This window comes from Sander lucioperca, chromosome 3, assembly GCF_008315115.2.
Source record: "Sander lucioperca isolate FBNREF2018 chromosome 3, SLUC_FBN_1.2, whole genome shotgun sequence".
In the NCBI taxonomy this organism is placed as follows: domain Eukaryota; kingdom Metazoa; phylum Chordata; class Actinopteri; order Perciformes; family Percidae; genus Sander; species Sander lucioperca.
The window spans coordinates 31909049-31932977 of record NC_050175.1 but is presented as its reverse complement, the minus strand read 5'-3'; the positions used below and the strand labels follow the sequence as shown (position 1 = coordinate 31932977).

Below are 23929 nucleotides of genomic sequence, written 5' to 3'. Positions count from 1 at the left end.
ATGCAGAACCAGCAGCATTGGCTCTGCACAGCACTGATATAAAATGAACCATTTTATTGCACAAAGTGGCAACTAAACATGAACCCAACAGCAGAGAAGGCTTTTACATACTGCATGACATAGAATAGCCTACATCAGACAGAAATCACACATGTGCATTCATAACAGCATTGTTGCTTCAGGACTATGGTCAGATCATGAGCAGCCAATGAAAAGAGTGAAAACTTCCAGCCAAGCATTGTTTAAATTATGAAAGATATAATGAAAACTGGTCAGCAAGGCTCCAAATCTTAGACAGTGTATCAAGTCCACGGCAGTGACAGGATCAAAGAAAACTAAAAACTATGTCACTCACAGATAAGTTATCTTCTTATTTAATGTGGGCAAAACACAAACACCTTTCAGCTAGAAGCCATCATCAGTGTTCACCATTTCTTACTAAATAGGAAGGTTACTAGGTTACTTAAATAATAACGCAAGAAGCATGAAACCCGTTTTACTTGATGTTACCTCTGTGAGGGCCAGCACTCAAACACACTCCTCTCTCTCTGATTGGCTGTCAGCTCCGCTGGGGAAATGACTGCACATGCTGCAGAAAAGCTCGTCCTTATTTACACTGGATTCTATCCAAGAAAACTGTCCTTACCACTTTAAAGAGAAGCCATTGTTGTCACGGTAACTTTTAACAGTACACTGCTTAACACATCCACAGGGCTCTCAAGTTTTGAGCTCACGGGAATGGGGGTGTTTCATTAATAATAATATTAGTGTTTTTGTTGTTGTTGTTATTAATAATTGCTCAGACTAGCAGAAGAAAAGATTTGACACATGGCACTGACAATTCAACCAAATGACACAAAGGGGAGAGAGTGGAGAGAACCAAAGTATTTATTCAATTTCCGCATGGTTGGTGTGTGTGTGTGTGTGTGTGTGTGTGTGTGTGTGTGTGTGTGTGTGTGTGTGTGTGTGAGTGAGAGAGAGTGCGAGAGCTTTTTTTCATGGTTGTTGCGTTAAATCTTACCCAGATACAATAGTGCTATTTTCTGATTGGTTATAGCCCCTTTCTTTTTTTTGATTGGCTGATAAGTGGCAGGCTCAACTAAAAACTCCAGGGGAGACGTGCTTGAGTCCTGCCGGTTCCATAGTGAGAGAGCGACGCAGCCAGATATGAGTGACTGTCACGCTCAATGTGTAATACTTGAGAGCCCTGCATCCACAGTACATTAGGTGCTTTCCCTCCGGATAGTACTTGTACTTTTTAGAGGAAAAGTACACTTCTAAGCAGTTCTAAGAACTACTCTCCCCCAAAATCTTTTTTTCCGTTTGCATTTCCACTGGCCAAGTGGCCATAGGGACTGGTAGGAGGGGTAAGGGAGTGATGCAAGCACGGCAACGGTCTTCATAGCATCGTCACTAGATATTAGCACCACATACAACAACAAAGCAGCATGGAGGAGGCTGTACATGGCCAGCAGGGCCTGCACATCTGCATCAGTCCACTTTTCAGAGTTCCGCATTCCGTCCATTCTCGTAGTAATTCACCTAATGTTTTGCTCAACACAGACGGGGCTTTATTATACTCGGAACAGACCCCGCCTCTGCCTGCTGCGCTGTGTGTGTGTGTGTGTGTGTGTGTGTGTGTGTGTGTGTGTGTGTGTGTGTGTGTATGTGACGGCCGGCGAGCCGCAGGACACGCTTGTGGAGTTTAACTCCGAAAAGACAGTTAACCACAGGTTCCCGTTAATCTTATGATGGACATGTGTTGTGATATTTAAACAAACGAACCAAGTGTCCTAGTACACCTAGGAAAAGGGAAAAGACCCTGCTCTGAAGTAGGAGCTAAAAATGTACGCTACTGAGGCCAGAGGATCTTAAAAATCCCCAAATTGTTCCTGTCGGAACACGACGAAAAAAGTGTTGTAGGAACGTTTAGTTCTAAGAACTGCAAAAATCCCTCCGGTCGGAAAGCCCCTAAAGTCTACAGAGGACTGAACATTTCAACAGGCTGACTCACACTGAACCAGTTTGACAACATTTTAATTTCTCAGCATCTTTAACAGAAAACATGTTGCATGGCGGTGTTCATTTCACCCAGTCGGACTAAAGATACGTCTCTCTCTTAAGTTCAGTGTTGGGCAAGTTACTTATAAAAAGTAATTAGTTACAGTTACTAGTTACTTCTTCCAAAAAGTAACTAAATTAGTTATTCAGTTACAAATTATGAAAGTAACTAGTTACTTCAGAAAGTAACTATTGCGTTACTTTCAAGTACATTTTTAAATGCTCAAATGTGACCCCACCTCCCCCCCTCTTTAATGGAATTTAAAATACATGTGCATGTTCAATTATTTATGATAAATCTGAATATTATAATGAAATGGACACTTAATACAATACATTATTACCAGAAACAATGTACACAAATCTAAACTATTTTAATGTTGCTGTGGGACAAAGTGAGACTAGCCTCCAATCAGATGCCATGTATGTAGATATTATGTTTATATAGTGGATCCATACCAATAACACAACACCTCAACAGGCCACAACTGGGCAAAATTAAATTATGCTTGTTAAGCACTATACCAAAAATAAATAACAAATATATACACTCTTCATAGTGCAAATAACGTAAGTGGCCTGATGTTTATACTTGCGCTGGTGTGTGCGTCGAGCCGGCATGTGTGTGTCTGTGTGTGTGTGTGTGTGTGTGTGTGTGTGTGTGGAGTAGGTGATAGAGCGAGAGAGAAGTGAGAGAGTGACTAGTGATTAGCTTTCGAGCGAATAGCGACTCTAGAGTCATATAGTGAGAGAAACAAAGTGTCTCCTCTGTTCTTTCTGACCACGGTGGAGAATCTGTAGCAGGAGAAGTTAACTCTCTACTTGATTTCATAACGCCATACCTTCTCTCTCTCGTTGACTGACTCTCTTGTGTTGTTCTTGTGTATCCGACTATGCGTGCTCCCGAACACCCGCCCAACTCTACCTCTGATTGGCTTACATTGACATTTTACTCAACCTCAGCCAATCATCAGCATGTATGCGCTTGCGTCGTGCACTGCCCACTAACCAAGGAACAACAGTAAAAAAAAGTCTTTGCCTCTCGGCTCAGACTGAGAGATCTAGTTGGTCTGATGAAAAAAAGCTTCAAATATAGTAACTTGCCGCATTTTTTGGCAGTAATGGTAACGGTGTTATTAAGATGGGAAGAGTAATCAATTAGATTACTCGTTACTGAAAAAAAGTAATGCCATTAGTAAAGCCGTTCTTTATAACGCCGTTATTCCCATCACTGCTTAAGTTACACTTCTATTAATCAGAGTTGTTTAGTGTTGGGTTATGGAAGATATACAGTCATGTGAACAAATTAGGACACCCATGCTAAAGGTGACTAAAAAGAGGAATAAAAAAATCATCTTTTGGAAATTGATCTTAATGCCTTAATTAAAAAAATGAGGAAAAATCCAATCTTTAAGAACACCAATTTTCTTTGTGAATGAATAATGTATCGTAAATAAATAAATGTTCTGTTGCAGTCAGCAGGGGAAAAAGGACCCAAACGCAGAGAGAGACAGGCAGGCAGGAGAAGCGTTGAAACTCAAAGATTTATTTCCTCCAAAAAACAAAAACAAATCTAGGGAGTCCTGTGAGCTGCAGGCAAAAACCAATACCAGGGAGAAAAAGGAGACACGGAAAACTGACTCACGCAGACACACACAAACTGACACAAGGGGATACAAAACGATCTGACAAGAGACAAAGGGAACACAGAGGTTAAATACATGAGGTAATGAACAAATGAGGGACAGGTGACACAACAGGTGAAACACATCAGGGCGGGGCAGGACAATCAACAAAGGCGGGAACACAAAAAGTAAAATGACATGACAGGACAGAAAAAAGACTATCAAAACAAAACAGGAAACATGAACAACCGACAAAAACATGAAATCAACTAAACACAGAAACTTGACAACACCGAACACAGGAATTAACCAAAAAATACACAATACACAGAACACAGTCAGGACAGGGTAAACACAATAAACCAGGAGATAACTACACAGAAATATACAGAATATACAAACACAGGGAACATGCACAAATAAACAATACAGACAACAGAAATGAACAAACTGGTAACAGAAATATCCCAAACCGTAACATGTTCTTCCTTAAAATACAGGGGGCATAAGTCAGTACACCCCTATGTTAAATTCCCATAGAGGCAGGCAGACTTTTATTTTGAAAGGCCAGTTATTTCATGGATCCAGGATACTATGCATCCTGATAAAGTTCCCTTTGCCCCCACATCATCACATACCCTTCACCATACCCCCACATCATCACATACCCTTCACCATACCCCACATCATCACATACCCTTCACCATACCCCCACATCATCACATACCCTTCACCATACCCCCACATCATCACATACCCTTCACCATACCCCCACATCATCACATACCCTTCACCATACCCCCACATCATCACATACCCTTCACCATACCCCCACATCATCACATATCCTTCACCATACCCCCACATCATCACATACCCTTCACCATACCCCCACATCATCACATATCCTTCACCATACCCCCACATCATCACATACCCTTCACCATACCCCCACATCATCACATACCCTTCACCATACCCCCACATCATCACATACCCTTCACCATACCCCCACATCATCACATACCCTTCACCATACCCCCACATCATCACATACCCTTCATCATACCCCCACATCATCACATACCCTTCACCATACCCCCACATCATCACATACCCTTCACCATACCCCCACATCATCACATACCCTTCACCATACCCCCACATCATCACATACCCTTCACCATACCCCACATCATCACATACCCTTCACCATACCCCCACATCATCACATACCCTTCACCATACCCCACATCATCACATACCCTTCACCATACCCCACATCATCACATACCCTTCACCATACCCCACATCATCACATACCCTTCACCATACCCCACATCATCACATACCCTTCACCATACCCCACATCATCACATACCCTTCACCATACCTAGAGATTGGCATGGTTGTATTTCAGTTAGCCTAATAGCTGGTTTGATTTGCATTGAGAGATGATTTTATGGAAAGTACCCCATACCAATCTCTAGGTAAACTTATGTTTTCCTTAAATATCTGATCCTTCTGCTGTTACGAAACACAATTTTGGCTGTTAATAGCATTATCTCTTTTAATGTAATAAAAACACTAAATAATAATTTTGACTATGTATTGGTATGTAAGGTGCTGGAAAGCTTTAAAATGGACATCGAAAGTGCTTAAAAATCCTGTCCTCAGAGTTTCACTGACAGCTCGATGTTCAGACTCACAGACTTCTAACGATGGCCGCCGCCTCTCCACTTTTCTCTAATATCTTTTAAAGAACTTCTCCACTTAATACAACTTACAGGAAATGTAATAGAACCGATAACTATAAAACATCCAAATGGGTTTACTTGTAGTCTATTTTTAGTCATTTTCCCTAACCCGCCGACCTGCCTGTCCAGTGGTTCTTTTAACCCACTTTTAATATATGTGTCCTATTTGGACAGCTTTTTAGAAACCAAACCTGTTTTATAAGGAGGTTTTAAAGTGTGTTCTCACATTAGTGGTCCCCTTGGGCCCGTGCCCCTCGAAGCACCCATGCCTAACCCTAACCTGTCCCTTACCCTAACCTAACCCTGTACCTAACCCATCCCTATACTTTACCCTAACCTTCGTCCCCAATAGTTTAAACATGGCTACTCTGGCAAAATATTCTGTGTTAGTAGAGCTGAGAGATAACTCTTGTTATGATTTGATACTATAAATAAAATTGAATTGAAATTGAAAATAATTACAATTATGCAAATCTAAACAAAATACCATCAACAGTCATACCCAAAACTTAACATGTCTACACCGATATTACTAACTTAACATGTCTTTAATGGAGAACGGCCCTAACAACATTTATAAACCTGAATGTATTCATATATATAAATACATTCTCAGAAAGTTATTATAACTATTATTATTATTCTAATTCTCTTTTTATTGAAACACTTTCAAACATCCATCAGACTCTTTATCTCGTCTTCATGTTTCTTATTTTAGTTAGCTGTAAAAGAGAGAACACACTAATTATAAGTAATAATAATAAGTGATATTACTAATAGGAGCAACAACAGTTATGCTAATCAGAGCTACAAATACATAACAATACTAAGTCAAAACCAAACTGTTGTTGATCAAAATAACTCCTATTAAAGCCAGTAAAATACAACATATGAGGATTGAGAGACAAGGAAGTAAATGCACTTTTCAAATGTTCTCTCCACTCTCTCCCCTTTCTGTCATTTAAGAGTCTACTCTGGGCCCCCACCCAAAAATTTAGGATCATTCACTTTAAGAGTGATGCATTCTGGGAATGTTGCCAGTTACACCGGCTACACACTGAATGCGTGGGGTGAGCGTGGCGTTTCTGTTGCGTGTCAGTTGCGTGCAGACTGCGTGGCGTTTTCTATGTCTTTGCAGTATTGACGGCAAAATAGGCTCCAGAACATTTCCTTCTGTATTGACAGGTGCAATATTTGAAAATCGATTAATATTTATTATTTTTTTAAATTACATTTATATCTGCATTTATGTCAAAACCTCGAGACTTTCAAACATTAACATGTCATTTAGTAAATGTATTTGCGTCAAAATGTCATATAAACATCTTCTCGTATTCTATGTTGCCTTGGAACGCTTCCAACACTCTTGCGTGTTGCGTAAAAAATAGGCGTCGGTCCTATTTCTAGCATGCACGAATTTTCGGCGCGGCTCGAGCTGCGCCTGAGACGTGCGTGTCACGCAGGCAGTGTGCAAGCTGTAACCTGTTAACATGGGAGCCAAAATAAAAACGGACACGACATGCAGGCAATGTGTAGCCGGCCTATGAGTGATGCATTCTGGGAATGTTGCCAATTTATTGGGTAAACAATATCAAAATAACAAATCAGAAACACTAAAAACAGAATGTCTTTAGGGATTAACCAAAGGTTTTCTCTCTCATCTCTCCTGAAAAATTAGTTATTTTATGATGAACATTATTTTTTAACAAGACTTTCACCAGGGAAATGTGTGTTCTTTTGGAGTGTTTTTCCTAACACCCTAACCCTAACCCCCTAACCCTAACCCTCTAACCCTAACCAAAGGTATTCTCTCTGATCTCTCTCCTGATAAATTACTTTTTTGTGATCAACAATTAGTTAAAACAACAAAAAACAAAACATACAACTCGCAACTTGAACGCCTCCCCCCCTTCCTTCATCAGCACACACACAGACACATACACACAGACACACAAATACACAGACAAACACACACACACTATCTCCCCCCCACACACACATAAACACACACACAGCAACTACAATATTCCAGATCATTGAACAAAATAGACAATAAACCAAATAAACATATGTATAAATGACTTCATCATCAGCCCATCATACACGTCTCTCCCCAGCACAAAGCTTCTTAGGAGCCTCCAGAAAGGTCAGCTACTTTCTCCATTTTCTAGTAGAAACATCCAATCTTGCAAACATTTTAAATGACATCTTTTCAAACACCCCCAACCTATCATCTCACAAGCCCACTCCTGGATAGACGGCAGCCCTTCATTCCTCCATCCTCTTAAAATAATCTGTCTGGCTATCATTAGACTAGTCTGGACCCAGCTTCTTATGTGTACAATCTAAATTAAACTCAGAATGTTAACACATCTCCACCCAAAGCTGAAAACCAGTCGGCTACATTCTGCAGATTTTCATTCTGGATCAAAACAACAACAACTAAACCCTGCAGATCCTGTTTGGGTCTGATAATAACATTTAAGCTTTTTACTCATCCTTGGAAATTAAAAATAATAACAACATTTTTAATTAACATCCCAGTTCTTGCAGCACATTTACACCAAAAGCAGCTCAGCTGTAGTTTCTCATTCTGGGCTTTGGAAATATTTTGTGTATCAAACAACAACCAAGGAATGTTTTCCATCATGCCATTTACTAAAACACATCAAATCTTAATTATTCTTCTAACCTGGATCTCTACATTTTCTTTAAAAAGAACTACCTGGATTCTGTATCAGCCCAAAAAAAACCCACTACCACATAAAATGACTAATGAACAACTTTGAGCTCTCTCCTCTCTCCACCTTCTCTCCTCTCTCCACCTTCTCTCCTCTCTCCTCCTTCTCTCCTCTCTCCACCTTCTCTCCTCTCTCCACCTTCTCTCCTCTCTCCTCCTTCTCTCCTCTCTTCATCTTCTCTCCTCTCTCCTCCTTCTCTCCTCCTTCTCTCCTCTCTCCATCTTCTCTCCTCTCTCCACCTTCTCTGAGTTCTCTGAACCTCACAGAGAAATCTCAGCTGGACAGATTTTGATTTCTGCAGTCTTAGCATCTCCAGCCGGACTGATATTGAAATAAGGGAAAAGTTTCTCAGTGAAAGTGTCTCTGAGAGTGTAGATGTGAGTCATGTCTTCAGAGTTGTAGAAGGACACCTCCCCCCCCTCATAGTCCAGCTGGACTCTGATCCTCTGGAGACTCTTCTTCACTGTGACACTCTTACCAGATCCATCAATGTATTTTCCACTGTCATGAAATAAACACCAGATTCCATATTTTGGTGAAGCATAGCTTTCTCCCTTCCTGTCAGCTGACTCTTTGGCTAAACCCACCCTCCAGACAGGATGATCTCCCACCTCCACCTCCCAGCTGTGTTTCCCTGAGCTGAAACCCTCAGAGCCCAGAACAGAGGCATACCTGCTGTGTCTCTCTGGATTGTCTGGAAGCTTCTGCTTTGTGTTTCCACGTCTCACACTGGTCAGATCATCAGACAGATAGAGACAGGGGTTTGCAGTGTTTGTGTCCAGAATGACGGGACAGAAGTGGACCATATCCTTCATCCTCTCCCAGACTCTGAAGGACAGGTTGCCCAGATGTTTAGCCTCATCTGTCAGCGCTCCTGAGAGCAGCTGTGGATCTGACAGCGAGCACTGGACTCTGGCTCTGCTCTGAGAGGCTTTATAACTGCTGAGGAACGGCACGCTGTCTTTCTGCAGGTCTGTTTCCACAGCAGAGATGCTGTCTGACAGAGAGGAGATCTGCTCCTGAATCCTCTTCATCTCTCTGCTGACAGTCTTCCCCCTCTGCTGCTCTTCCTCCCTCAGAGCTGCCAGTCTGGACTCCTCTTCCTCTTTCAGGAACTGGTGCAGCTTGTTGAACTCGGCTCTGATCTGACTCTCTGTAGACAGCAGCTGCTTCTTGGAGTGTTGAGTTATTTCATCGTATGTTTCCTCCACTCGTCTGTGTTTGTCCCTCTTGTCCTGCAGAGACTGTAAGTCAGATTTCAGCTGCTCCTTCAGATCTCTGACTGCTTGTTCTACAGGAACCACCGTGTGACCGTGGTGGAGAGAAAACTCACAGAGAGGACACACAACTCTATCTTCATCCTTACAGAACAATTTAGGCTCTTCTTGGTGTTTACTACACACCACCTCCACCTTCTTCTCTCCTTTTTCTGTCTCAGATGATCCAGATTTCTGTTTCCCAGCAAAGTTGTCAGCCAGTTCCTTCAGTGTAAAGTTCAACCCAACATTCTCTTTTGAGGATTTCCTTTTACAAATGGGACAGTTTTTGTTGTTAGCTTGTTCCCAGAATGTGTGCAGGCAGCTTGAACAGAAGCTGTGGTTGCAGCTCAGAGACACAGGATCTCTGAAAGTCTCTGAACACACATGGCAGTTCAGGAAACTTTCAAAAAGAGCAGTTTTCTCAGCCATCTGTCTTTGTATCTAAATGTCTCTCAAAAACAAGACTCACTGAGTTCCTGTCCCTTCTCTTGATTGCTTCAGATCTTCCCGTCGTGTGTTTTCCAGCAGAGATCTCACACCCTGTAATGGTGTCTCAGCTCCGTTCAGCAATGTCAAAATCTACTGTCCTCATCACTCACCTGTCACCAGGTGAATTATTAACAGCAGGATCGTTCAACATCAGTTGATGTAGCTGCAGGAAGTGAAAGGTGTAGTTCAGTTTAAGATTATAATCTGATCAATATCTAGAAATAAAACACAGTGTTAAACTATCATTATTGATGGTACACGAGACTAAGATCTGTTTATACAATATTGTGTTTATACAATGCTCTTTACAGTAAATCATAGCAGCTGTGTATAAAATCTTAGATTACAGGACACACACACACACATGCACACATGCACAGATACACACACAAACACACACACAAACTTACATAGATACATACACAGAAACACACACACACACACACACACACACAGGTAGGGATGTAACAGTATGAAAATTTAACCTCACAGTTATAGTGTCCAAAATGATCACGGTTTTCGGTATTATCGCCGTATTTTTAAAAGTGTGTTCGATATGTTCAGAAAGCACTGATAGGCTAAACAAGCTAAAATCGTTTCAAAAAGTGTAACAGGTTATTATATTACAAAAATATAGGCAACAGGCTTGTAAAAACTATTGAAAACTGTCTGCTGAAACACCGGCCCGCTGTAGGGGGTCCAGTAAGAACTTGGACCAGAGATGTCTGACTCTGAGATCCAGGAAGATTTATTAACAACTCCAACATGAAGTTAACTATGAAGTAGTATTTGACGTTACATGTGAAGATGTGGTTCTGAAATATAAGCAAATAATAATGCACATTAATAAACATCTGACTTACTATGAACATTATTTACCAAAAACTAAATGTTATAGCCACCAGCATACAAGAAACAATACTAAGAATTACATTCATTTCTCTGTAATAATTAACATAAATGTAACATATTATTGCTCAGTAACAAAAATAATATGAGAATAAGCCCCATCTATTACAGCCAGATGTGGGTAGTAATGAGTTACATTTACTCCGTTACATTTACTTGAGTAAGTTTTTGAAAGAAATATACTTCTAGGAGTAGTTTTAAATCACTATACTTTTTACTTTTACTTGAGTAGATTTGTGAAGAAGAAACTGTACTCTTACTCCGCTACATTAGGCTACAATGAGCTCGTTACTTTTCTTTTTACCTCTTTGGTATTCTACGCTTCATTGTTTTTATCCCCCTGCGTACGCCTCATTTTAATGTTTTATTATGACAGAGAGAGACTTCCGCTAAAGGCTCGACCACGTGACTGTGTCTCACCAATCAAACGTAGTTGTGCAGTCTCGTCACGCGACCATACTCAATCTCAGCGGCGGGACGGGTTAGTTACAGTCGTAGCAAAACAAAAATGTCAGAATCAACCGTCGGCGATGCAGACGCAGATGAGGAGGAACACCCCTGGCCTCATAATGAAAGCATGTTTACCTTAGTACAAGCATGTTTACCTTAGTACAAGCATGTTTACCTTAGTACAAGTACCAAACAGCAGCTCCATTACCTTGTTCTAGTTCTGCCTCCAGAGCCTGGTAAAAAAATATAAAGGTTTGGAAATTTGTGTTACTTGTGCTTATTCATTTTTATTTAGTATTATTTTATTTTTTAAGTACTTGAATTTACCTGTATTGTTTTAATTTAAGCTATTTTGTAATTAATTAATTCATTTTAAGTTATTTTATTGATTGGATGAACTATAATTTGCCTAAAGATATTTATTTTGTATTTTTGTCTGTCTGATTCTCTTCAGCAACTTCAGGATCCTCAGATTAAGCTGGGAACACGCGGTTTCCTCACCGTGGTAATCCACCGAGATCATAATGATATTTTAAATGAAAACGGTAATTGTTATCTTCAACATTGCACACACACTCACACATAGGCACACACACACAGACAGACAAACCTTCATGGGTAACTTTCAACAAGAGCAGTTTTCTCAGCCATCTGTCTTTGTATCTAAATGTCTCTCAAAAACAAGACTCACCGAGTTACTGTCCCTTCTCTTGACTGCTTCAGATCTTCCCGTCGTGTGTTTTCCAGCAGAGATCTCTCACCCTGTAATGGCGTCACAGCTCCGTTCAGGAATGTCAAAATCTACTTTCATTTTCACTTACCTCTCACTAGTTGAGTTATTAACAGCAGGAAATGCTGTCATGTCATTTAGTCACCAGCAGATATAGGCAGTCATTCAGAGTTGAATGTTTTCCTCTTGATTAAGAACACATTTCAAACATTGTTTCAAAACTAAAATGTAGAATATGCAGCCTGTAACAAAGCTCATGTTTTGATTCACAAAATAAAGAATAGAAATGCTAATTAAAATGCCACAAACAAGGAGAGGACTGTAGAGTTATAGTCTACAGAGGACTGAACAGTTCAACACCAGTTTGACAACATTTTTATTTCTCAGCAACTGTAACAGAAAACATGCTGCATGACAGTGTTCATTTCACCCAGTCGGACTAAATATACGTCTCTCTCTTAAGTTACACTTCTATTAATCAGAGTTGTTTAGTGTTGGGTTATGGAGGATATATTTATTCATAATTCCATGAGTCCAAAGAGAAAAACGAAGCGAGATCAAATTAAAAATATTATTATTTTCCTACGCTACTATGAAAAATCCATAATTGAATTTAAAAAAGAAAAAGGAAACTGAAAAAGCAAAGATGAAATGTAACGTGATAATTTGAAAATGTAACGTGATAATTTGAAAATGTAAAGTGCAATGCAAAAAGTCAAATTTAAAATGCAAAGCTTAAATGTAAATGCTTAAACTGAAATCTTTGATTGATTGAAAATTGCAATGGAAATAAGAAAAGAGAAGCATCAAATAAACTCAAAATGTGAAATGGAAAAGCTTAAATGGAAATGTTTAAATTAAAATCTCAAATAGAGATCTATCTTTTCTATCTATCTATCCTTCGACATTTTAACATTCACCTTTTCGATTTGGATTTAGCATTTGGCATTTTCATTTGGATTTAGCATTTGGGATTTCAAAAGTGTATGTAAATGAGGAGGCGTGGCCCAAAGGCTGAGTGGAGGGTCTGAAACGAAAGGGATGCAGAGGCAAAAAGTGCAAAGGCTAAAATAAAATTTCATTTCATTTTCATTTCATTTATTTTTATTTCGAACAAAACTAAAAATACATATACACATACAGCATGTACCCATATATACATATACATACATACATACATATGCATATATATACAAATACACATATATAAATATATCTATAAAATAAAAGTGTGTAGCAACACACCAAAGGAAAAGGAACAATCTCCATCCAGTGTTTACAAGTAATATTAAAAATACTATTACCATTTTTGATTTAAAAAATTTGTCCGAAAAGGAGCAGGATGAAGCCGAAGCTTGTAAAGTTTCCTACCCCTGATTCACTTTAAATCATTTCTTTATATATCATATATTTTTACAACAGGATAATGAATATACACAACAATACATCTCTAATTCTTCACATAACAAGCCCATTTGTTTATTTATTTACATTTTGAGTACATCAACAACCCATTTCCGAAAATCCATCATCCTAACAATCCATACACTAACCCCCTTTCACCATCATCTGTCTTCCTCTTCATATCCTTTTAATAAAGTGTTTTTATATAACTTTTTAAACTTTGTTATGTTTGTACAATGTTTAAGCACCTGGGGCCTGTTTCACAAAACCAAGATAAGGGATTAAGCCGGGATTTATCAGTTATCCTGGATGATTTAAGCCTTGACTCGGTTTCATGAAAGTGGAGGCACATAAATCACCATGGAGATTTATTCTGTACAGCTAGCCTGCTCCTGACCAGGCTAACAGCCAGGATTTATTTAATCCTGGAGCCTTTTCTGATCACCCAGCAGTGGTTTTACCCTATTGTTATCAGCCTGGATTAAAATACAACAGGTGCATATTGCTGTTCATTTAAGTACAGTTATTATTTAAAGTTTTAAATTATAATTATTCATGTGACAGTCATTGTTACTGTTATATTGCTGTATGAAGACTGCTGTTAATATTGTTGTTAGAAGTTTGATGAATATATTATGGCAGTTGTTGAGATAATTAGAAAAGGCTGATACAATTTCAAATGTGTTTTAAATGAAGTCTGTTACTAAGGGCAACACATACAATGCTGTACATTTCTATAGTTGACCAATGCACCTCGAATTATTTTAGTTGATTCATTTTTTTTTTTAAATTCTTTAACAATAAGGATAATGTTTGTTCCTCTTCCATGTGCATTGTATTTGGCATTCTTAGCACACAAAGTGTGTTGTCCAGTAAACTGGGACTATAATTTGGGAGGATTGTACAATTTAAAGAACATATCCTAATTGTACAATCCTCCCAAATTATAGTCTTAGTTCACTGGACCAGTAACTATCTAGTGTTGTAGGCTACTGTACATTCATGTAACAACAGGGAGAGGACACCCCAATGGTTTTTGACCTTATGTTTTGCTGGGGGGGAAATAACTGATGAATATACTCTGTTCCATTCATGTTTACAGTGTGCATGGAATTTATCACTTAATTATCTTTATAGATTTTAGAGTCCAATTTCTTCAGTGTCTTTATTTTCTATGTCCATATATACAAGGGTGCAAGGAATATGATATGTAGAGAAGGAAACTCGTCCTCTATAAAAAATAAAAAAAAACGCGAGAAAAAGCGTGGCAGATAATAGCGCACCGACTGAATGATAGTCTAAAAATATACATTTATGAACTACTGCTCTTAACTGAAACCATTCAATGAGTCCCTTGTCATCTGCAAAAACGAACAGTTGTACACTTTGCATTAAAAGTGAGCAGTGGAAGATAATATGACTTAGGAAATTTATATTTTAACCCATGAGAGAGAGGGAGGAACAGAGTGAAAGATATTTACGCATCATACTCTAGCATTGTAGAAAATTGATCTTCATGGTAAATTTCCTGAGTAACATTATCTTCTGCTTACTTTTAAGGCAAAGAGTACAACTGTTAATTTGTGCAAATGATTAGTAGCCTAATCCTTGAATGGTATGATTATGACGGTTTCAATTCAGAGCAGTGGTCAGTTAATGTATATGTTTAGGCTACTTACAAATTCAGTCGGTCCGTGATCGTCTGCTACTCTTTCTCTCGCTGTTTCATTACAGCGGCCGTGTTTCTTTTATTTTTATACAAATAATGTGTTTCACGTCATCATACTTCCACAAGAAGCTGCTGCTCACTCTGTATAAAGTATGTACAATGCGTATTCTCCATTTTGGCATCAGTAAATCTGTGATCGACCTCGCGGTCTTTTGAGGAAAGCCGTGGACGCGCATCTATCTGAATTACTTCATCCTGGCTCAACCTAGTCTCTCCTCCTCAGCCTGGCTTGGCCTTCGTGAAATGCACCAAGCCAGGATGCACAGATTAGACTAGGTCAAGCCTCGCTTTATCAGTTATCCTGGATTTATATATTCTGCTTTTGTGAAACAGGCCCCTGGTCTAGCCCATTCCACAAACTCACCCCACCAATCGTGATGCACATACTTTTTAAAGTTGTTCTTATTTTTAGTTTTTTAAAGTTTATTTGTTCTCTCAGGTTATACCCACCCTGTCTTTCCATAAACATTTTTTGTAAATTTCCTGGAAGTAAATTATTTCTTGCTTTGAACATGATTTGTGCCGTCTTAAATTTAACCAGATCAATGAATTTCAGAATGTGTGACTTGAAGAATAAAGGACTTGTGTGCTCCAGGTATCCAACATTATTTATGATTCTGACTACTTTCTTTTGTAATGTGCATAACGGCTGTAGGTTGGTTTTGTATGTATGTCCCCAGATTTCCACACAGTAACTTAGATATGGCTGTATGAGTGTATTATACAGAGTATGTAATGATTTATTGTCTAAAATATGTCTTGATTTATTTATTATTGCTATCGTCTTTGCTAGTTTTGCTTTGACATGGTTTATGTGAGGTTTCCAGCAGATTTTGTGGTCTAAAATCACACCAAGAAATTTATTTTCATATACTCTTTCAATACTTATGTTATTGATTTGTATTTCTACTTGACAGTTAGTTTTATGTTTTCCAAATAACATTATCTTTGTTTTGCTTATATTTAATGACAGTTTATTTACATCAAACCACAGTTTTAATTTGACAATTTCTGATGTGATCATCACCATAAGCTGCTGTAAATTATCACCAGAACAGAAAATATTTGTATCATCCGCAAATAGAATACATTTTAGTATATCCGATACCCTGCATATATCATTGATGTAAATTATGAAAAGCTTTGGTCCTAAGACCGACCCCTGTGGTACCCCACATGTTATGTTCATGTATGTTGATTTATGATCCCCAATTTCTACAAATTGTTGCCTGTTTGTTAAGTAGCTACTCACCCATTCCAATCCAACTCCTCTGATACCATATTTCTCTAATTTATGTAATAAAATGTCATGATTTATGGTGTCAAATGCTTTCTTTAGATCTATAAAAATTCCCACTACATGTTTCTTTTTAGCTACGCAATTTGTGATTTCCTCAACTAATTCCATTAGTGCCAAAGTTGTTGATCTATCTGCCCGGAATCCATATTGACTGTCCACTAGAAGCTTGGATGTTTCGATAAAATTATCAAGTCTTTCTGTAAAAAGCTTTTCAAGGATTTTGGAGAACTGGGGGAGTATAGAAACAGGCCTGTAATTTGTGAAAAGGTGTCTATCCCCAGTTTTATATACTGGTATTACTTTTGCTATTTTCATTTTGTTTGGAAATTTACCAGATTGAAAAGACAAGTTACAAATATGAGTTAGTGGTTCAGCAATTTCTTCAACAACTTGTTTTATTATACTCATATCAATATTATTCCAATCCGTGGAACATTTGCTTTTACAATTTTTTTACAGTGTTTATTATTTCATTACTTTCCACTGCTCTAAGGAAAATAGAGGTCGGATTACAATTCCACAGATCAGATTTTACCCCTTCTGTTATTTCTGTATTTTTTATTTTTTCAGCTAAATCTGGTCCCACATTTACAAAAAAAATGTTAAAACCACTAACCACATCTTCCATGTTTTCTATTTTCTTGTCATTTTCAATATAAACTTCTGGGTAACTTGCCTTCCCATTTTTAGTTCCATTTCTAATAATACTATTTAGAATATTGCATAGACCTTTCATGTTATTTTTATTGTCATCTAATATTTTATTATAGTATTCTTTCTTGCATATCCTCATAATATTAGTTAATTTATTTCTATACTTTTTATATTTATTTTCTGCATCTGGGGTGCGATACTTGATAAGTTTTCTATACAATGTATTTTTCTTTTTGCAGGCATTCGATAAACCCTTAGTGATCCATGGGCTATTTGTTTTACTTTGTCTATCACTGTATTGTTTTACAGGACAATTTTTGTCATACAATGTTGTAAAAGTTTTTAGAAATCCATTGTATGCTTTATCAATGTCATTTTCTTCATATAATATTTTCCAGTTTTGTTTCAGTAACTCTTCCTTAAAAGCATTTATGTTTTCCGCAGTTCTTACTCTTTTGTATTTGAGATGCCTAATGTCCATGGGTTTCCTATAATTACAGTGATAGACGATGAAAACAGGTAAATGATCAGTTATGTCATTATATAATAGCCCGCTGTCTACATTGTTTTCCATATCGTTCGTGAATATATTGTCTATTAATGTAGCACAATGAGCTGTAATTCTACTGGGTCTGGTGATAGTTGGATATAAGCCCATACTATATATTGTATTTATGAAATCTTCTGTCATTTTATGCTTTTTTTGATTTAATAGGTCAATGTTATAATCTCCACATAAGAACATGATCTTTTGCAATGTTTTTGTAAAATTATTTTCCATCCACTCTTTAAATATCTCAATATTTGATCCAGGAGTTCTGTATATACAGCTCACAACAATATTTGTTGTCCTTTCCATACAAATTTCTACTGTAATACATTCTAGCAAATCATCAACAGCTGCTGTCATACTCTCCACCACCTTATAATTCAATCTTTTATCCACGTATATTGCCACACCCCCTCCACTTCTATTCACTCTGTTTTTATAATTCAGTTCGTAGCCGTCAATCTCAAAGTCCACACCTTTCTCAGTTTTGATCCAGGTCTCTGATATTGCTATGATGTTGAATTGATTCTTAAATTGGCTTAAATATGTTTTAATGCTATTGAAGTTGGAATATAGGCTTCTGCTGTTAAAGTGGATAATTGATATATTATGTTCTAGTTGGAAAGTTTTATTAAATTTCATCTCTGTATAATAACTGCAGCTGGTATTGATATTGCTTAGTAAATTATTTTCTGGATCAATATTATGTTCTATGTCCTGCATTTTATACTCTGTATATGAAAAGGTATCTAGTCCGGATGCCGATGAATTCTTTCTACTGGGTGTAAAAGCTGTTACCTTATCATCATGTCTCATTGGTATTTATCCAGCTCCTCCAAGTCCCTAATGACTAGAACTTTAGCTTGCTCTGGTGTTCCATTCAGCTTGATGAATATTTTGCAGTTTGCAGTCCATGTGGATTGTATTTTCTTGTTCCATCTGAGGAGTCGGGCCTTTCTGGCAATGTCCGCGTTTTTCTTGGTCAAGTGTTCATTCAAGTACACATCCGTGCCCTTCAGCCGTCTTCCCTGTTTCAGTAGTTCAGTTTTATGTTTCCTGTTGGTGAAACGAATGACTGTGGCTGGTTTGTCCGTCTTGTTTCTTCGGGGGAGAGTGTGACAGGCCTCAATGTAGCCCCTGTCCAACTCTATCCCTTTAGAGTGGAGGAATGCCGTCACCTGTTGCTCAACCGATGTAGCATCTTGCTCGCTCATCTCCCCCCCGTTCAGCGTTGTCGTCGCCCGGGCGTATGATCGGTGTTTGATCTCCAAACCGGTGACTATGATGTTATTTATTCTGGTGTATTGTTCCAGATCCTCCACCCAATTTTCCAGCTGCATAATCCTCTTTTCCTTCTCGATGTTTTGTAGTCTTAAAGCCTTCACTTCCTCCACCAAGCGCTTGATGGCCTTCTGCTGTTGTCTGACAGTGGAAACCTCCTCCGTCAGCATATCAAGCGACCACTTAATATCGTCAACCTCCTCGGCTTGTACTGGGTTCTTTTTCGGTGGCATGGTTTCTTTCTCAGGAAACACTGACACGATTTTGAAGTAACAGTACTTTTACTTGAGTACAATTTTTGGCTACTCTACCCACCTCTGATTACAGCACACATATCCATAACGGAGCAAACAGTGGAATACACCTTTAATAGCTAAGCACGTGGCTCCACAGCTCTAATCTGTTTACCTTTCTTTTACTGTCTAGTCTGTTTACCTTTCTTTTACTGTCTAGTCTGTTTACTGGTGATTGCACCTTGCTAGCAAACACAACCTGAATATCAACACGTGGCTGCACAATAATAATAGTAATATTAAACAATCTGCACATCTATCAGCTATATGCAATAAGAAACACAGCAACAGCAATAATATATCTCTCTCTCTCTCTCTCTCTCCAAATAAATGTCATGTCGTAACACGGGCAAAACTTAATCCACATCGTAGCAGAACACTTATTGAAATATGAAAGTAGTTTTAACGTTTACACAGATAACGAGGCAGTAAAACCCAGGACAGTTTAACAAGCTACAGAATAGTTTAAACTTATGTTCTGGGCTACACACTTCACTTCAACAAGTCTGAAAACGGGAAAGGAAAAAAGGCAGTTTACAGCTGTTCTGTCCCCTTCTCCAGTCTGAGCGCCAGTGATTGGTAGATCAAAGCGATGACTCTCGTCACTGATTGGTCAGTCATCTCAGGAGAGAGAGAGGTAGTGTTACTATGGCCTTTTTTACAAGGCTGATAAATGTCCTGAGCGCTGTCATCTCCTCCTCACGCCATGACTCCAACTTCTAGAAACTCACTGTAGGCTACGCAGTTCACCCGGGCAGCAACTTCAGGAGCCTCAGATTAAGCTGGGAACACGCGGTTTCCTCACCGTGGTAATCCACCCAGATCAGAATCATATTTTACATGAAAACGGTAATTGTTATCTTCAACATTTTTATCGTGGTTTACTGTTACACCGGTAATCGTTACATCCCTACACACAGAACACACACACACACACACACAAACACACACACTCTGAAACACACACACACGCACACACACACACACACACACACACACACACACATATGTACACACACGCACACACAGACACACACACAAACACACACACTCTGAAACACACACACACACACACACACACACAGACACACACACACACACACACTCTGAAACACACACACACACACACACACACTCTCAAACACACACACAGGACACACACACACACACTCCGAAACATAGACACATACACACACACACACGCAGAAACAAGCAGACGCACACACACACACACACACAGGCACACACACACTCCGAAACACACGCACAGAAACACACACATAGGCACACAGACACATACAGAAACAAAACACAAACGCACACACACAGACACACACACACACACACAAACCTTCATGGTAACTTTCAACAAGATCAGTGTTCTCAGCCATCTGTCTTTGTATCTAAATGTCTCTCAAAAACAAGACTCACCGAGTTACTGTCCCTTCTCTTGACTGCTTCAGATCTTCCCGTCGTGTGTTTTCCAGCAGAGATCTCTCACCCTGTAATGGTGTCTCAGCTCCGTTCAGCAATGTCAAAGTCTATTTTCATTTTCACTTACATCTCACCAGTTAAGTTATAAACAGCAGGAAATGCTGTGATGTCATTTAGTCTCCAGCAGATGGAGGAAGTCCTTCAGAGTTGAATGTTTTCCTCTTGATTAAGAACATGTTATCCTTGTGTAGAGCAGCAGTAGATTCATAATAAAAACAAAGCAAATTATGCAGCCTATAAGAAAGCTCATGTTTTGATTCACTAAATAAAGAATAGAACTGTTAATTTAAACAAGGAGAGGACTGTAGAGTTATAGTCTACAGAAGACTGAACATTTCAACAGGCTGACTCACACTAAACCTAAAGAGTCTAATTCTTAGTTCTGTTTTATGTTTTTTGGCTAATAGAAATCTTCCTGTCATGTTTCCACAGCCAGCCTGCTGGTGTCTGGCTCCTATGACAGGACTGTTGCACTCTGGGATATGTTGTCCCTCTGCCAGACTCTCATCCTGAGGGTGAGACACACACACACACACACACACACACACATTATTTAATACTTCTTTTGCACATCTGGTTGGATGTCAGCTGTATTCCATTGGCTCTGTACCTTTACTCTGCTAAATGACAATAAAGTTGAATCTAATCTAATCTAATACTTAAGTAAAAGTTCCTCAAAGTAATAGTACTTTTACTCAGGGTTCTTGCAGGTTTTAGTAAGTCAAATTTAAGACCTTTTTAAGACATTTTAAGACCATAAAGATTGAAATTTAAGACCTACATGACGCATTACCAAAAGAATATTCAAATCAAAGAATTTATTAAAAAATCATTTTATTTCAATGAGTCATTGAAAATTATTAATTTAATTTACAGAAGCAATCACATTAGTAACCTTTCATACCCAACAACGTGCCAAATGCCCAAAACCTCAGGCCCAAAATGAAAATGCAAACTTAACCTCAAATTTCATCTCATAATTATTTACATTACAAAACACCATATTAATAGTCTAATAGAGATTGAACAGGCTACTCCAACCCATGTAACACACACACACACACACACACACACACACACACACACACACACACACAAACAAACACACACATACACATGCACAAACACACATACAGACACACACACACACACACTCTCTCTCTCTCTCTGCTGAAATAAAAGGCATCTTTAATGTTTTTTGTCTTCCTGTGTCACAGGGCCACAGTGATTGGGTGACAGATGTGTCAATCAGTGCTGACAGGAAGTTGGTGGTCTCTGCCTCCAAGGTATAAATCCTCTCTAGTCTCTCACACTGAACTCAGCTGATGTGGAAGCATTATAACATGAGCCGCTGAGTGTCCTGTGTCTCTGTAGGACAGGACGGTGAGGTTATGGAACATCCAGAACATGGAGGAAATCCCACAAGTCCTGGAGAAGAGGAGGACAGAAGGAACAGGAATCCACATCCTCAAGGTGAAAAACACAAGACATCCTTTGTTGTTCTGCTGTTGAAATGTAGTCTTGCATTGTCTGGCTGCACCACAGATGCATTCTGGGATAGGAGAACAAAAATGCTCTGGGTTGTTGCATTTCCCTAAACACATGTAGTTTATAAAATCTGATGTTTGATTCTAAAGTAAACTAGCCAACAATATAACAGCTACAAGTCCAGCTGAGATGATCAGACCATTAAACACACAACTGGTTGGATCCTTTACTCTTTATAACATGGGAGGAGACACAGAGAGACAGAAAGACAGAATTAAAGACAAAAAGAAGGAAAGACAGAAACAGGGACTGAGTCAGACTGTTTGAAATATGACTTGTTGTGTGTTTCCAGTGTGAGGAGTGTAGAAAGGCCTTCCCAGTGTCCAGGCTGCAGACCTCCGAGCTGCTGACTCGCTGCGTCTTCTGTCGACTCAAATCACCCTCCAGGTACCGACCGCAGCCGCCGCCGCTCATGTGACTTCCTGTCCCGGGGGTCAGAGGTCAGAGGTCAGCCACGCAGCAGCAGCAGCCTAGGCAAGATTTCACCTGTTTGTTTCATTTTTTTCACTCCGTTTTAGTCAGGGTTTTCCAACGTTTTTGGCACCTGTTGGACGCTAATTTTGATGCATTTTTTGAGTTTTTAAAATCAATATTTTTGTCGCTGTTCTGGTGTTTTTTTTGCCTTTTTCCAACATTTTTGTTGCTTTTTTGCGACGTTTTTTTTTTTTCAAAGATAATTTTTTGGGGGCATTTTTAGGCCTTTATTGACAGGACAGCTGAAGAAATGAAAGGGGAGGGGGGGGGTTTGTACAGATGCTTGAAATCTTTGAAAATGCTTGAATTTTGATGTTGTGTTTTCAAGGTTTGAAAAGTGCTTAAATTTTGGATAAAATGCTTCAAAATGCTTGAAATTGTAACTGTATTTATTTCACAACAAATACCTATCTGACTGAATAGTTTGTTTATTAAATGGAGAAATAAATTGTTGGAGAACCTAAAATGAAATCTGCTTGCTTGTGCATGTTTGACATGCCAGGAGGCAAATTTGTGAATCCCACTATGGCCACGCCAAGACCCGCCCTACGGAGCAGCTCGATTGGTTGGGGTGAGGCATTAGACCTTGAGTAGTTAAGGTTAGGATAGCTGATTGGTCAGGGGATAGGACCTGAACAAATGGGGTTATGATACCTTGCATAAGCATGGACACCTGGCCAATAAATGCTATTGAAGGGCGGGTCTTGGCGTGGCCATAGTGGGATTCTTAATATCGCCGGGCCGTTGTCGTTTCAATGAACGTTGGCTTTAAGATGAAAAATACAAATCATGGATTAAACGGGGACAAACTCCACAAGTTGCCTCTTGTAAAGTCTGCGAAAAAGACGTGCAGCTTTTCACAATGGGCGACTCTGCGCTCTCGAGTCATGTGAAGGGTAAGACAGACTTTTCAAGTTAGCCAACTGAAGTAGCTTACTGTGCATGTTAGAGCCTATTTGTTAACGCTAGTAACTGTTAGCTAGGAATTTGCAGGCTAAGTGACTGAGAGTACTTGGTGTGATAATGTAATGTTAGTATTGCATATCCGTTATGGCACGTTTATTTGTGGAATATGCAGTGAAAATAGCCAAAGTTACATCACAGTAACTGTAACGTTAACTACCTGCAAACTAAAACCTGCAAACGTTAGCCCAGTGCATAACAACAATCATTGATTGATG

General features: G+C 38.9%; 2 protein-coding genes across 5 annotated transcripts in view; one reads left to right on the top strand and one right to left on the bottom strand.

The window, feature by feature from the left end:
* LOC116036710 (WD repeat-containing protein 88-like) overlaps nt 1-22770 on the top strand; it is a 36641-nt gene extending 13871 nt beyond the window's left edge. The window contains exons 8-11 of the mRNA XM_035999875.1: nt 21159-21241; nt 21944-22012; nt 22101-22199; nt 22567-22770. Coding sequence (XP_035855768.1) covers nt 21159-21241; nt 21944-22012; nt 22101-22199; nt 22567-22692 — 377 coding nt within the window. The 3' untranslated portion in view covers nt 22693-22770. The remainder of the gene's footprint in view (nt 1-21158; nt 21242-21943; nt 22013-22100; nt 22200-22566) is intronic.
* Nucleotides 7416-23929, bottom strand: part of LOC116036708 (nuclear factor 7, brain-like) — a 22506-nt gene continuing 5992 nt past the window's right edge. The window contains exons 1-3 of one of the 4 annotated variants that reach the window (XM_035999871.1): nt 11983-12075; nt 8424-10095; nt 7416-8250 (exon numbers count right to left, since the gene is read on the bottom strand). In XM_035999871.1, the coding sequence (XP_035855764.1) occupies nt 8445-9872 (1428 nt within the window). In that variant the 5' untranslated portion in view covers nt 9873-10095; nt 11983-12075 and the 3' untranslated portion in view covers nt 7416-8250; nt 8424-8444. Of the gene's footprint in view, nt 8251-8372; nt 10096-11913; nt 12076-23929 lie in introns of those variants that run through there. The other 3 variants (XM_035999870.1, XM_031280281.2, XM_035999872.1) reach the window with 3 other exon arrangements.